Consider the following 15,378-nt stretch of genomic DNA (forward strand, 5'->3'; position numbering starts at 1 on the left):
TTTATACTTGAGATATCGCTTTTCAACAGTAAAAGTTCCAAATTCGCTGGAGCCCTTTGTTATAGTGAAGCAATTGAGGGGGAACAAATAGCCTAAAACGGGTCTTGAACAAGTGACCACGTGGTTAACACACGTTCCAGTTCCAGACCAATTGACACGCAGTAGGCTCACATTAAGATAATTTATATTTTCAAATAAAATGTTATTTCCCGCCCATGACAACATATGAGAAGGTCCAGACATTTGACAAAGTTTAGTGACAAAAACTCATGAATCATACGCTATGTGAGAACACATTTATAGGCAGAGCATAGGCGCGCTCTAAACTTCGCTCATCCACACTCACTTGAAGTACCGCGCAGCAGAGCAGCAGGGAAGTGCTGTGGTCTCTCGATCTTTTGGGAAAATAAAAGATGGTATCAGCTCTAACTCGTCTGCTGCTCATCACCTGCGTGATTCTACCTTTCAATGGAGCAGAGAAATTGAGAAAGGCACTTGACAGGAAGGATGTTGAATACGAAAAGGTAAAAAAAACATCTCAAATCAACTATTGTGTGTTAAAGCTACACATCCCTCAAAGTGCCGCAACTACCGAATCTCATCCCGATTAATTTAACCAATGTTTAAGCCTTTAATTGTTGCAATTTCCTTTCATTATTTCATCATTTAGAATATCAAAAGTTTTTTTCAAAGATGTTTGCTTTTTAGTGATTTTCAGTTCTATACCTACCATCATAATTTTGAATGTGCTATGGATGATTGGTGCCACGTTGACCAGTGGCCACTCGCTAATGTTCTTTCAATATTATATGGCATGTTGGGCATAACTGATGCAAACAATAAGTTGACAAAGGTCCAGCATGCAGAAGAATAACAAAGACCCAGACAGAAGTCATGAGTGGTCTGACTGGTTCATTGTTCACTGGGCACAGACGTAATTTCAACGTCGAGTTTGAATTTACATTTGGTTCAGTTGTCAACTATCGTGAATTCAACGTGAAATCCACAAAAATGTCACCATTGGATTTCGGTTAAACTTTTTTGGGGAAAAAAATACGAAATTCCATTATGTTGATTACTTTTTGCAAATCCAATGAGTTTTCCACGTTGATTCAACTCCTCACGTTGATTTAGTTGGGGTTGGAACTACATGGAAACGACATTTTCAACCAGTTTTTGCCCAGTAGGTTTAGCCTACTGTAAAATAGTGGGTGGGTCCCTTGGTGTACTCCTAGTTTAAACATCTGACGAGCAGTAAAGGACTGGATGGTAATAACTGAGTAATGTGATTTGATGAACAGCATCTTGTTATTATCTGTCTAGTGTACTGGAAACGATGCAGACAAACCAAACTGCACCAGAATCGCTGCTGAATCCGATTCAAGAACCTCTTATTTGAACAACATGGTAATAATCTCATCCTTTCAGGAGCATATAGCTTTTTTATCTTGCCAATGTAACGTTACTGTGTATTCTGTGTGTCTTTAGCAGCATGCTCTCACATTGGCTTGAAGTCTGCACACATCACTTTTTTCGCTATTTTAGGTCTTCTTCTTGTCCTGCTCGTTTGAAAAGTTTGGATCTGTGTGTGGTGTGTTGGGGATTTCCCAATGTTAGTCCATAGTTGCAATAACAGTCACTTTCTCCGTTATCACAGCAGTAGTATGTTTGTCTGTGTAAAGTATAAACGCTGTATATCATACAGCGGGCTACTGCAGTCTGTTCAGCACGTTTCAGAAACAGAGGTTCCTTTCATGGCTTTTGAATTCTCTCCAGAAATAAATCAAACCCTAATAAACATCTGAGACATTCATTCCCTCAACTGTTGTCTTATAATGATATTGGATCCAGTCTTGTATGGCTCAGTTGATAGAGCACGGCGCTTGCAATGCCAGGATTGTGGGTTGGAGTCCCTGGACCACCCATATGTAACAATGCATGGATAAAAGTGTCTGCTAAATGGCATATGTTAATAAAGGATAATAACCACATTCAAATATTTGTATAATCACAGATGCATTTACATATTGTCACTTATAGGCTACTGTATTATGTATCTCAAATCCCATGCCTGTGCTCAAGTGCTTTTATAGGAGAATACTTGGTTTATCTTAGTCACAATCTGTCATTTCAACAGCATGACCCTGGTACTTTGTTTGGTGAGCTGTGGGACCCAGACACATCACTCCCCCAGTCAGAGCAGACCCCCAGGTGACTCTATCATTGCCACTTAATGGCAAAAATAGACCGGGGTCTCGTTTTCAAATAGCGATGGAATGTAGGCGAGTGTTTTAACGATGCATCTTTCCTACAACGGCCGAAGATATACCAGGCGTTTCCCTAAACACCATACAGAGGGAATCGTCGCTAAGTGTATCGTTGGAGCACATGTTGATACTGTTAGGATCGAAAGAAAGCGAGTGCTGCTCTCGCTGCTCTCGGATCAGCTTTCTCCATCAAAATCCATTAAAGTTATAATGATTTCACAATACCGACGACGGAACAGTTCCTAGACCTAGAGAGATATTACTACTTATGGCTGGAAATTTTGAGGGGTATTATTCTAATGATAAATTTGCACAAAATCACTGATTTGGCAGATCATTGTGCACATGTTAGGCTACACATCATAAAATATGTTGAGACGAATTAAAGACAGCAAAATATAACACGTTTTTATTAAACTTGAAATGTATTTCAATATGATTGAAATAGGCCTATAGCTTACTGTTTATATTTTAATGCGGTCATCTCTCATTTGAAACATATTTTTATAGATCGCTACTTTGCAAAGACAGTGGTAACTTTGAATTTTTATTCTGAAGTTATCACGCTCACAGAAACAGATGTCATTGATTCTATGTTTAGCGGAGATCTTCTGTGTATAAAGTGACGTGTGAGGGCAAAACAGCATTTTACAGCACGCTTAGCTGTTCTATGAGCGGTCTGAGGCAGGCGTTAGATTTCCAGGGTTTTCAAGTGCAACGTTAATAACGATGGTTTTGGGAAACAGCTCAGAGATATAACGATGCTCCTACGAAGGTTCTAACAATGAACTTAACCATAACCAGTTCACTGTAATATAAGCTGAAGTTGTCTTTGGTTTCTTTTTTGTTATAGAAGACTCAGGCTTTGCACAGCACAGCACAGCCTAGCACAGCACAGCTGCATGACTAATAAAACGCGGACATTTTCCTAGACGATTCTCAACGGTTACTTATGACTTCATTGAGCACTGGCTAATTTTTTCCTATGTTTGTTTATATCCTTTGAGTGAATGTTCTTGATCTGAGAACATGGCTACATTACAAGAGGATCACAAGTTTGTATGTTAAATACTGGACTCTAGGCCTAGTACATCAGACAACAGCACAGAAAAATACTTCCTGATTTCCCCCAATTTACATTTACTCAGTTGCAGATTCACCAAGTATATCTAAGTATGAGAGTTACGATAAGCAGTCATGTTAGAGAAGCATGGTTTCTCTCTCTGTGTGTGGTATAGTTACTCTGGCCAGCCAGCCTGTCTGTATGTGTTTGAGTCACTGTGAGTAAGAGGGAGCATCTGTTTAAACAAAACAGAACTGGACATTGAATCATGCTGGTCTGTCTGTCTCAAGTCACTGACTGACCACAAACACAGGAACATATATTTACACTCTGAATTCCTGATTCATTCACTCTATCACTCACGTATTTAGGTCACAAAAGGCCCAGACATTTGACATCTTCTTTTGCACTTTTGTGATTGGGAGTCAAGTCCCCCTGGACACAAACTGGTTGAATCAGTGTTGTTTCCACATCATTTAAACAAACAAAAATCAATGTGATTGGATTTGCAAAAAGTCACCAACGTAAAGGAATTTCATAAATGTTTGTCTTTTTTTCACACAACTTTTAGCCTAAATTCATGACAAGGTTCACATTTCTGTTGATTTCAGATTGAATTCACATTAGACAACTCAATCAACTGTAAATCAAAACTAGACATTAAACTGACATCTGTGTCCACCATTATCCATTACAGGTCTAGATGTTCATTGTCATGAATGTGGGCACATACATTTGATGTAGTTCATATGATGCTTAGATGACAACCTGGTATTTCTTATCTCTAGGTGGTATGTTATTAGTGTGGTTATTAGAACAGTCCGTTTCTCCTTCTTGTTCCCCATTATAACAGTCTCTCTCTCTCTCCCTCCATCTCTTCCTCTCTCCCTCCCTCTCTCATTCTCCAGTACAACAGCTGCCCCCAGGGTCCGGCTGGCACCCCTGGCAGGGAGGGTAACCCTGGCACCAATGGCATCCCTGGGACCCCTGGCATCCCGGGGCGCGATGGCATCAAGGGGGAGAAAGGAGAGTGTGTGAGTGAGGTGTTTGAGGAGCCCTGGAAACCCAACTACAAGCAGTGTGCCTGGAACTCACTCAACTATGGGATCGACTTGGGCAAGATAGCTGTAAGTGACAGGCAATGCTCATTAGACAGGATCTGGGGCACAGAGTAATACAGTTACATCAGCATTATTACTATGTTGATCATCCATAATAAGGTTGATTGTGTTCGTTTAGAGAAAAGCATTCGTTAACGTGTTATTTTAATTGGCTCTTAAGCCTCTGTACTAACAGTATAATTACTGTTAACAACATTGTATTATTCACACTGAATTGAAACGAGACATGAATACAAAACATAAAACATTGAAGATGCTATCATTGGATGCTAGTGTCTCCACCTCTCATGTCTCCCCTGTAGGACTGTACATTCACCAAGCTGCGTTCAGACAGTGCTCTGCGTGTGCTCTTCAGCGGCTCCCTGAGGCTGAAGTGTAAGACAGCCTGCTGCCAGCGTTGGTACTTCACCTTCAACGGAGCTGAGTGTACAGGACCTCTGCCCATTGAGTTCATCATCTACCTCGACCAAGGCAGCCCTGAGCTCAACTCTACCATCAACATACACAGAACCTCATCAGGTAATCAACCTAACACTCACTATATACAGAACCTCATCTGGTAATCAACCTAACACTCACTATATACAGAACCTCATCTGGTTACAGATTATACCACCAACATGTATAGCTCATCCGGTAAGTGGAACGGAGCTAAACTGAGCTATTGTAGCTAGTGGTAGCCATTTGTTTGTGGTGTTATTTTGCTTATATATCTCAAATGTGAAATCTATTGTAGCCTTAAAATATGAATAATATCTCTATTATTACTGTTTAAATTCTACTGTGAAGCAAGACATTTTGCATATGCATGCCCACTTCATAGTTTTCTGTAGCTGCCAAGTTCACCAGTGTAGCCAAAACAAAGCCATTAACAGCCCTCGTATTGGCACACATACGGCAGTGTGTGTGTTCAATGTAACTCAGGAACTTGTTTTGTAAATATACCTCAATGACCTTAGTACTTTTCTCAGTGACACTTTGCCTTAAGTTGCCCTTATACCCTTTTAACTATGCATTAATGACTGTAGAAACAACACTTTGTTAACAGTCGTTAGAGTAACTCCTCTTCTTGTCTTGTCCCAGTTGAAGGGTTGTGTGAGGGGATCCGGGCAGGCCTGGTGGACGTGGCTATCTGGGTGGGGACCTGTGCTGACTACCCCAGAGGAGACGCATCTACAGGGTGGAACTCTGTATCCAGGGTCTTCATAGAGGAGCTGCCCAAATGAGGACATCTTTATTAAGTGATGGGACCAGGTCCCATAGAGAAAGAACCCCTAACAATCCTTCTGAAGCCTTTGACTACATATCAGTTTAGTTTCTGGATGGGTTCCTAGTCTTTGACAATGTCCTCTGGCCAATCAGACAACTTCAGTTGTGGCTAAATCCTACTACAATATCACTGATGTTCACTTGAATGTTTTGTACTACAGCACCTGGGTAGGGTCTAGTTTATTGGCCACCTGAAATTAGATGTATTCCTCATTAGTCCCATTCCTGTTTAATAAGGCAAGATTTTGAATTACTGTCAATTAAGTCATATATTATATGAATCATGCATTGTGTTACTCATTACACTATAACATGTTTTCCTATCGGATATATGTTTTTTGAAAATTGGTGAATTCATAAAGAAATGCATGGGTAGATATATTTTTCAAGTGACAAGTTAACACGACACAGCTTTAAAATTTTATCTGAAGCAAAAAAAGCTAACAAATGTTTTCCTATCAGAGAAGAACATCATTTGAACATTGGTTTATGCATTACCAGGTAAATGAATAAAGAAATGCAGGTGTTAATCTCTTTTTCCAAGTGAAAAGTGAACACAGGACAGCTGTTAAATGTAATCTGAAGCTACAAAAAGCTAACAAATGTTTTACTATCAGAGAAGTTTTGTTGAACATTGGTTTATGCATGACCAGGTGAATTCATTAAAAAATGAATGTGTTCATATCGTTTTGAAATGACAAGTGAACACAGCAAAATGTAAAATGATCTGAAATGAAAAAGCAACATAAAGCATTAAACTTTAGTAGAACATTTTATCTGAAAATGAACTAATGCCAATTCAACACTGATATTTCAGATTAAGACTTCTGAAATTAACATTATTTCAAAACGGTGCAATCAGTCATCTGTGATAATTTCCTATGACATAATTATATGCACTACAGTATGACACCAATACATTAAATAAAAACACATTGGGCGTACATTTGTACCCTGAAAATAGCAGGTATGCTCGTTTAACACACACACACAGTACTCACATCACAGCCAGCAGCATTGAAATGGTTCATTTTGCTTTGATGTTTCACACCCACGTCCTGTATAGTACCTCCAGTGAGGTCTGTTCTTCTCTGATGCATCCAAGGAAGAGACAGAGACCAGTCTTTAATTATCAGCATTGTCAACATCATGTTTTGACTCGGCTGCCAGAGGTGTATCCAGGTGACATGTCTGCTCCAGTTGTCCAGTTACCTGCTGTGACAGTTCTGGAGACTTCAGTTCATGGCTTATCTTATCTAGCACCACATACACTGTCTGAGTCCCTTCCTATTTGTGGTCCTTCCATGGCTGTCTTTTTAGTCCTCCTCACTTCTGGCCCATCAGGAAGCGAGACACGTTCTCATAGACCACGAAGGTGATACAGCAGGCTGGGGTGACACGGATCAGGTTGGGCACCATGCCTTTATAGAACCCTACAGCTCCCTCATTCCTGTGGAGGAGGGGCCAAAAGAAACACAGTAGTCACTATGTGGGAGAAAAAAAAACAGACTGAAATGGCAGCATTGGAATGGGCGTTAGCAAGCTTTCTCATGGCTCTCTGTAGGGTTAGAGTTTGAAGCTGCAGATCTTTGTTGCTTCACACTGTTATGTTACCTAACCCATGAACATGGTTATATGTCCAGTTAACAGTCAATTATACCAAGTTTTGGCAAGTTAACCTAAAACTAGCTGTTTTCCCTGTATGTACAGTTAACCAACAGTGTGGTCTTGGCCTACCTCCATGTCCTCCTGACCACATCCAGGACTCCATTGTACTTATTATGCTGGTCCTGCAGGCGAGCCCGCACCACCTGGTAAGGGTATGTGGTAGCCACAGCAAATATTTTGGATAGAGCTGCCATTGTGATGTATTCCAATGCATTCTGGTCAGACGGAGAGAGAGTGGGAAAGACAGAGAGGTTGGAGGAACGATGCCTGTGAGTCACTTCTTTCATAAGCATTACGGTAATTCTTCCAGAAATCCTGCAACACTTAGATGTGGGTTTTCTTTATAAGTACTTTAAAAGGTTTATTCCCCATATGGTTGAGTCATTAAAACTAGGTGTGGTTATAGAAGTCTTAATGTTTCCTCACTCTGCAGTCTGCACTCACCAGTTTAGCTTCTGAAGGCATTTTCTTGTATTTGTTGTAGTCTCTCTTCAACTCCTCATAGGCCATGAACTGCAATGCCCCGTGTGACGTGCCAAATAAACCAGGAACATACCCCTGGAGGATTAAACACAGGGGTCATTATCTGTACCTGACAAATACACTTTGAAATGAAATGTTATATATTATCTTCCAAATCCAATTGATATGATCATGGTATTTATAATATTGAAAAATACTTATAGCTGATTTAAAGACACTAATATCTTGAAAGACAATTTATCCAATCGACTACCCAGGCTGTTCAATTCCAGTCCTGGAGGTCCGAAACGCCTCTGTTTTTGTTTCTACCTGGTAGTTAATTGCACTCAACTGGTGTCCCAGGTCTGAATTAGTCCCTTATTAGAAGTAGAGGATGACAACCAGAAGTGTTTTGGCCTTAGAGGACTGACATTGATCAGCCCTGTGCACAATCTACTCCTACTAACACTACTAACTACTTTATTGAGAAAAAAATGTACTTATTACTATGACTGTGAACAGCTGTGTAAAGTAGTTAAGTAAAAATACTTTAACATACTACTTCAGTAGTTTTTGGGGTAGCTGTACTGGTTTGGTGCAGTCTGGATTGCCTAATATAAGGAATTTGAAATGACTGATACTTTTGCTTTTTATACTTAAGTATATTTTAGCAATTACATTTACTTTTGATACTTAAGTATATTTAAAACCAGATACTTAAACTTTTACTCAAGTAGTATTTTAATGGGCGACTTTCACTTGAGTTGTTCCCTATTAATGTATCTTTACTTTTACTGAAGTATGACAATTTGGTACTTTTTCCACCACTGACTGAAATGTTGTTGTCTCACCTAGCTATCTTAAGATGAATGCACTAAATGTATGTCCCTCTGGATAAGAGTGTGCTAAATTGCTCAAATGTAAAATAGATCTACTGCCCCCTAGTGGTAGTCTATAAGACATACAATCAAATTGTATGCAACTACAGTACATACTGTAAAACTTCAATAAAAGCAAATGACCAGATTCACATAGAAATTTGAGTTATAGGTATGTCAATCATTGAAAGCAAGTCTAAGAAGTGGTACATCTGTTCTATGTGGCTATTTCTATGCTTCTTGTTCTTAAGTTTTGTTTTGTGTCTTCTACTTTCGGTTTTGTACACCAGCTTCAAACATCTAGAAATACAATATTTTGGGGTATGAAAAAGCTATTTCACAGCGGCTTAGATGGTACAATGATTCTCTACACTACACTAAATTAAATCAGGCTAACTCAAATCAAAGTTTATTTGTCACGTGGGCCAAATACAACCGTACAGTGAAATGCTTACTTACAAGCTTTAACCAACAGTGTAATTTCAACAACAACAGAAAAGGTATTAGGTGAACAATAGGTAAGTAAAGAAATACAAACAACCATAAAAAGACAGTGATAAATAACAGGAGCGAGGCTATAAAAGTAGCGAGGCTATATACAGGCATCGGTTAGTTGGGCTGATTGAGGTAGTATGTACATGTAGATATGGGTAAAGTGACTATGCATATATGATGAACAGAGAGTAGCAGTAGAGTAAAAGAGGAGTTGGCGGGTGGCGGGACACAATGCAGATAGTCCGTGTAGCCAATGTGCGGGAGCTCTGGTTGGTCGGGCTAATTGAGGTAGTATGTACATGATTGTATAGTTAAAGTGACTATGCATATATGATAAACAGAGAGTAGCAGCAGCGTAAAAGAGGGGTTGGGGGGGAACACAATGCAAACAGTCCGGGTAGCCATTTGATTACCTGTTCAGGAGTCTTATTAGAACTATTAGAATTTGAGCAACCAATAAATGTCAGAGAGATTTCTGCATCTTTAATAGCCGTGGTGTCTATTAGCTTCAATCACTGAACACAATCTGTGCTTATTAGAGACAGGTTTCTATCTGAGCCAGGCGACTATGTCCTTAATCCACACAGCTTTTGCTCAATCAAAAGTTGAAAGGACTACCACACTGTTTATTGTGACCAGTATGACCAGTATAAACATTATAATAACAAATTCATTGTAGATCAGACTTGCAAAGACTAGCGTGCCTATCATACACCCTAATTTCACGCATCAGCTCCATAGAGAGCTCCATTTGATCTCGTGTTTTCTTTTTGGTGGCACCATGGCTGGCAACAATGACAGAATACATTTAAAAAATGTTGACTGTGGGAAGATCAGAGCTTTGTCCATGGTGACCTCGTAAACAATTCATTTAGACCCAGCGTTGATTTGAAACAGGCGTTTATTTGCTGAAGTGTTTGCCGATGCCCGGCTATTAAAAAGGACAGGTGGCTATTTGAGACAGCGTTAAATTGAAGTTTTATGGTACATTACCTAATTTTAGACTGTGAGGGATCATTAGGAGAAAACATGTTTACATATGACACCATTCACATGTCCTGCACATTCACTGGACCTGGACTTGACTTCTAAGCAGACAAGAGTCCTAATAAGCTCTATTCAGGATACAGCCATCATACATACAGATGACAAAACCTGGGTTATACTGAGCCTCACCCTGTACAGTCCAGGTATCCCCTCATGCCGGTAGATCTTCACCAGTGCATCCATCATCCCTTTATACTGTTTCCTGGTGGGATCAGCGTTATACTGCAGCACCAGGCGAGTCTTAGTCACCCAGATAGGGTTGGTTAGGGTGAGAGTCAATACACCTGGAGACAGAGGAAGAGGTGAGTTTCTGAGCTATCACACACACACACACGCACGCACACACACACACGCGCGCACGCACACACACACAGCTGCATAAGTGTACAACATGAATTAAACCAAACTACAAGCTCTACGCTACACTACATGGAGCCTGTGAAGCATGGAGCTGGTGAAGACATCCCTATCTCATTAAGTTGAAGTAAAGTCACTTGAGGTTGGTAGAACACGACACAGAGCAGTCAGTGTCTTTCTTCCCTTTACCATTGTCTGGCAGTGAGTGCAGTGCATTAGTTTATTCCACGGAGCTCTCTAACATCATTAGGCTAGGGTAAATCAAATCACATGACTGTATATAGCCCAAAAAATAATAAAAGGTCAGAAAATTGACCAGTAACTGTATACATATGAACTTTTTCCTGAGTCAGAAGAGTCAAATATTTTGTTCCAACCAGTCAGTCACACGCCTGATTCAACTAATCAAAGTCTGGACTAGAGGAGCAGACTATATTATGTTTATTTAGCTGTGTAACTGTTTGATTGGAATGAAAGCATGGACCGATCCACACTGGACCTATGCAGATAGATCAAACAGTGTTGACCTTCCAAGTTGTGGTTATAGACATTGTATTGACCTCACGCCACCATCAGTGTGTGTGTCCCTGGGGTCTAGACAAAAGCAGTACTAACCTGCTTGGGCGGCTGACAGCAGGTGTTCTGTGGCACTCAGTTCAGACTGACGCCCTTCCTTAGTGTACTCCTTGATGGCATTGTAACTGTGGGGGAAGGTAACACAGACAGTACAGAAAATTAATTGGACACTTCAATAGACAAATCCCTAAGCTACCATTGCTATTTAAAAGTGCTATTATCAACAGTCTTGTTAAGTTATGAGTTCGTATTTGATTGGATAGATCAGGGGATTTCAAACTGGGCTGCAGGGCATACGCCCTAGCTGCAACAGAATACCATCGTGGATACAATTTTTTACGTCTCCGTGTCCAGCATGATGGAAGTTAGAGGTAGTTTCACCAGCCAATGCCAACTAGAGTTAGCGTAATGACTTGAAGATTACACTAACAGTTAGCATGCTAGCTGTTTTGTTCAACCCGCTCTGGGGAAGTAGATAAATGGCTTCATTGCCAAAATCTCAAACTACCCCTTTAAAATTGAAGAAATAACAGTAATTGGAGCTAATTCGTTTTTTTCTGTATAGAAAATTCTTAGGCGGGCTGTGGTCATTTTCAGGACAGGAAAACTGTTTCAGTGTCAACATAAACAACCAAAACCAGATAGAAAACATGCAGAAAATATATTGAACTATATATACAGTACCAGTCAAAAGTTTGGACACACCTACTCATTCATGGGTTTTTCTTTATTTTTACTATTTTCTACATTGTAGAATAATAGTGAATATATCAAAACTATGAAATAACACATATGGAATAATGTAATAACCAACAAAGTGTTAAGGAAATCAACATTCATTTTATTTTGAGATTCTTCAAAGTAGGCACCCTTTGCCTTGATGACAGCTTTGCACACTCTTGGCATTCTGGGGCGGCAGGTAGCCTAGTGGTTGGGCCAGTAACCGAAAGGTTGCTAGATCGAATCCCCGAGCTGACAAGGTAAAAATGTGTTGCTCTGCCCCTGAACAAGGCAGTTAACCCACTGTTCCTAGGCCGTCATTGTAAATAAGAATTTGTTCTTAACTGACTTGCCTAGTTAAATAAAATACTTTTTAAAATTCTCTCTCCACCAGCTTCATGAGGAATGCTTTTCCAACAGTCTTGAAGGAGTTCCCACATATGCTGAGCACTTGTTGGCTGCGTTTCCTTCACTGTGCGGTCCAACTCATCCCAAACAATCTCAATTGGGTTGAGGTCGGGTGATCGTGAAGGCCAGGTCGTCTGATGCAACTCTCCTTCTTGGTCAAACAGCCCTTACACAGCCTGGATGTGTGTTTTTGGTCATTGTCCTAGCGAAAAACAAATGATAGTCCCACTAAGCCAAAACCAGATGGGATGGCATATCGCTACAGAATGCTGGGTAGCCATGCTGCTTAAGTGCGCCTTGAATGTTAAATACCAGCGAAGCACCCCCACACCTCCTCCTCCATGCTTCAGCCACACATGCAGAGATAATCCGTTCACCTACTCTACGTCTCACCAATACACCGCTGTTGGAACCAAAAATCTCAAATTTGGACTCATCAGACCAAAGGACAGATTTCCACCCGTCTAATGTCCATTGCTTGTGTTTCTTGGCTCAAGCAAGTCTCTTCTTCTTATTGGTGTCCTTTAATAGTGGTTTCTTTGCAGCAATTCAACCACGAAGGCCTAATTCACGCAGTCTCCTCTGAACAGTTGATGTTGAGATGTGTTTGTTACTTGAACTCTGAAGCATTTATTTGGGCTGCAATTTGAGGTGCAGTTAACTCTAATGAACTTATCCTCTGCAGCAGAGGTAACTCTGGGTTTTCTATGGCGGTCCTCACGAGAGCCAGTTTCATCATAGCGCTTGATGGTTTTTGCGACTGCACTTGAAGAAACTTTCAAAGTTCTTTACATTTTCCAGATTGACTGACCTTCATGACTTAAAGTAATGATGGACTGTCATTTCTCTTTGCTTATTTGAGCTGTTCTTGCCATAATATGGACTTGGTCTTTTACCAAATAGGGCTATCCTCTGTATACCACCCCTGTCACAACACAACTGATTGGCTCAAATGCAGTAAGGAAAGACAATTTTTTATTTTTTGATTCCACAAAGGAACTTTTAACAAGGCACACCTGTTAATTTAAATGCATCCCAGGTGACTACCTCATGAAGCTGGTTGAGAGAATGCCAAGAGTGTGCAAAGCTGTCATCAAGGCAAAATGTGGCTACTTTGAAGAATCTCAAATATAAAATATATTTGTTTAACACTTTTTTGGTTACTACATGATTCCATATGTGTTATTGTGTTATGTGTTATTGTCTTCACTATTATTCTACAATGTAGAAAATAGTAAAAAGTAAAGATAAGTAGATGTGTCCAAGCTTTTGACTGGTACTGTATATATTTTAAATAATACCATATTTGAGCACTAACAATCCAATAATAGCTAGACAGTCAGGGATTTTGTTATAATGTCTGAGCAGCAGAACACAGCATTAAGCATTGCAAAATGCATAGAATTGCTGGAAATTAGCTTTAAAACTGCAGAATTGTCTCTTAGCTCCATGCCAAACTGTGTAGAATTGCTGTAAACTAGCTTCAAATCTTCAACATTTTATGACAGCTCAATGGAAATATTTGTAGAATTGCAGAAAATTTGATTTTGTAAAAAATTAAATAAAAATGTCTGCAGTTTACCTGGTGAAGAAAAGTACAAATAAAATAAAAATTAAACTGGGATAGACTATTGAAATTAAAATATATGTCAGCTGATGGACTGTCATGTCATCCAGCGTCATATTGTAAAGTTATTATCCCTGAGAAAGTAGACCGGTTTTACTTCTTCTGGTTATACATACAAGAAGAAGTAGAGGCCCCATGATGCCCCAGCACCCCAGATGTTGGGGGTGACTCCTTGGTAGAGTCCTCGGACCCCCTCCTGCTGCCACACATTTCTCAAACAATGAATAATGCCATTATATTTAGGTCTCAGGTCCAGTCCATCACTCACTGCAGGAAAAAGACAAGGCAGGGGAAAACATGCACTGTCAGAGTCAACAGAACATCAACTGTCCATTCAAGTTATAGCCAGGTAGCAAGCTACTTCTATGTTATTACCATGTGCCGATTGCATAATTTTCAGGTTCTTACACCTGTCAAAGGTAGAAGTTAGCTAGCTGCTGAAAATACTTTTTAGTCAGGACAAATAAACACCTTGTAGCTAAGAGTTTTAGAGCCACACATTGACATAAGTTACCTGCAAACCTGATTTTGACTAGGTCAAGAGGGTGAAGCACCAGTGTTGACACGACTCCTCCACTGAGTCCTGCAACCAAATTCTCTATTTTGACATGGCTATAGACTTGCTGGATATGTCCTGTTATGGAGAAAGGTGTGCTACTTCCAGGGGATCCCGAAGAAGCAGGAAGTCCTGTAGCAGGACTCATGTTTACCTAGTTATTCTGTGAATTTAGCTAGAAGTTAACGTCAGCTAATGTTACTTGATGCTTCCGATTTTATTCAACTGAACGCGCACGCTATCGCGCTACTGTAAAATCTAATCCCGGAATCCAAAAGGCACATACTTGAAGTAACCACATCATATTTTAAGGCGTTTTAGTGACCCACGTTTTTGTCATGTGGTAAAAGCTACATTTATGTTTGGCACGACCTTCCCAATGACTAGTTCGCAGCAGATATGCCCAGTTCAAAACAACTGGTACTCAGACCTCGGAAACCTCCGACTTCCGTGGGTTCAAGATAATTGGGAACTCGGAAAAAAATAGCTCCAACTGTGAAAATCGTTTTTAACGTCATCCAACTCGGAATTCCAAATCTGAAACTCGGACATCTTTCTAGGGCTCCAAATTTCCTACCAGAATATCACTGACTTCATGATTTGACCTCGTATTTACCCGCGTTTCCAGTTTTCTTACGATGCAGTGTTCAAACAACAGCCAACCCAGAAATCTCAGACTTCCGACTTCAGTGCGTTCATGACAACTGGGAACTCGGAAAAACGAACTCCGCCTGAGAAAACGGTCATCCAACTCGGAATTCCATTCCGGGAACTCGGGCCTCCTTCTCGAACTCGGTCATTCCGACCTTAAGATCACTGACGTTTTTTTTTCTCGAATTCCCAGTTGTCTTGAACGCACCAAAA

The 15,378-nt window shown here is 40.2% G+C and overlaps 2 protein-coding genes across 4 annotated transcripts; one reads left to right on the forward strand and one right to left on the reverse strand.

Annotated features, from left to right (window-relative positions):
- The first annotated feature begins 210 nt into the window (after positions 1 to 210).
- On the forward strand, positions 211 to 6,578 carry LOC110538900 (collagen triple helix repeat-containing protein 1). Of its 2 annotated transcripts, XM_021625878.2 has the most exons (5): positions 211 to 524; positions 1,324 to 1,407; positions 4,239 to 4,457; positions 4,754 to 4,970; positions 5,535 to 6,578. In XM_021625878.2, the coding sequence occupies exons 1-5, from the start codon at positions 414 to 416 to the stop codon at positions 5,675 to 5,677; spliced, it is 774 nt and encodes a 257-aa protein (XP_021481553.2). In that variant the 5' UTR covers positions 211 to 413; the 3' UTR covers positions 5,678 to 6,578. The 2 variants fall into 2 exon arrangements, with proteins under 2 accessions (XP_021481553.2, XP_021481558.2); XM_021625883.2 differs by lacking the exon at positions 1,324 to 1,407 and having other exon boundaries at positions 218 to 524.
- Positions 5,889 to 15,363, reverse strand: LOC110538887 (mitochondrial folate transporter/carrier). 2 transcript variants are annotated; one of them, XR_005035978.1, is made up of 8 exons: positions 14,473 to 15,363; positions 14,075 to 14,225; positions 11,243 to 11,328; positions 10,400 to 10,554; positions 7,833 to 7,946; positions 7,458 to 7,603; positions 6,722 to 7,170; positions 5,889 to 6,447 (listed from the first exon to the last, which is right to left on the reverse strand). XR_005035978.1 is itself a non-coding variant. In XM_021625867.2 (7 exons), the coding sequence occupies exons 1-7, from the start codon at positions 14,660 to 14,662 to the stop codon at positions 7,047 to 7,049; spliced, it is 966 nt and encodes a 321-aa protein (XP_021481542.1). In that variant the 5' UTR covers positions 14,663 to 15,363; the 3' UTR covers positions 5,889 to 7,046. The 2 variants fall into 2 exon arrangements, 1 of the variants encoding a protein (XP_021481542.1); XM_021625867.2 differs by having other exon boundaries at positions 5,889 to 7,170.
- Between the last annotated feature and the right edge of the window lie 15 nt (positions 15,364 to 15,378).

This window comes from Oncorhynchus mykiss, chromosome 2 (assembly GCF_013265735.2).
Source record: "Oncorhynchus mykiss isolate Arlee chromosome 2, USDA_OmykA_1.1, whole genome shotgun sequence".
NCBI classification, from domain to species: Eukaryota; Metazoa; Chordata; class Actinopteri; order Salmoniformes; family Salmonidae; genus Oncorhynchus; species Oncorhynchus mykiss.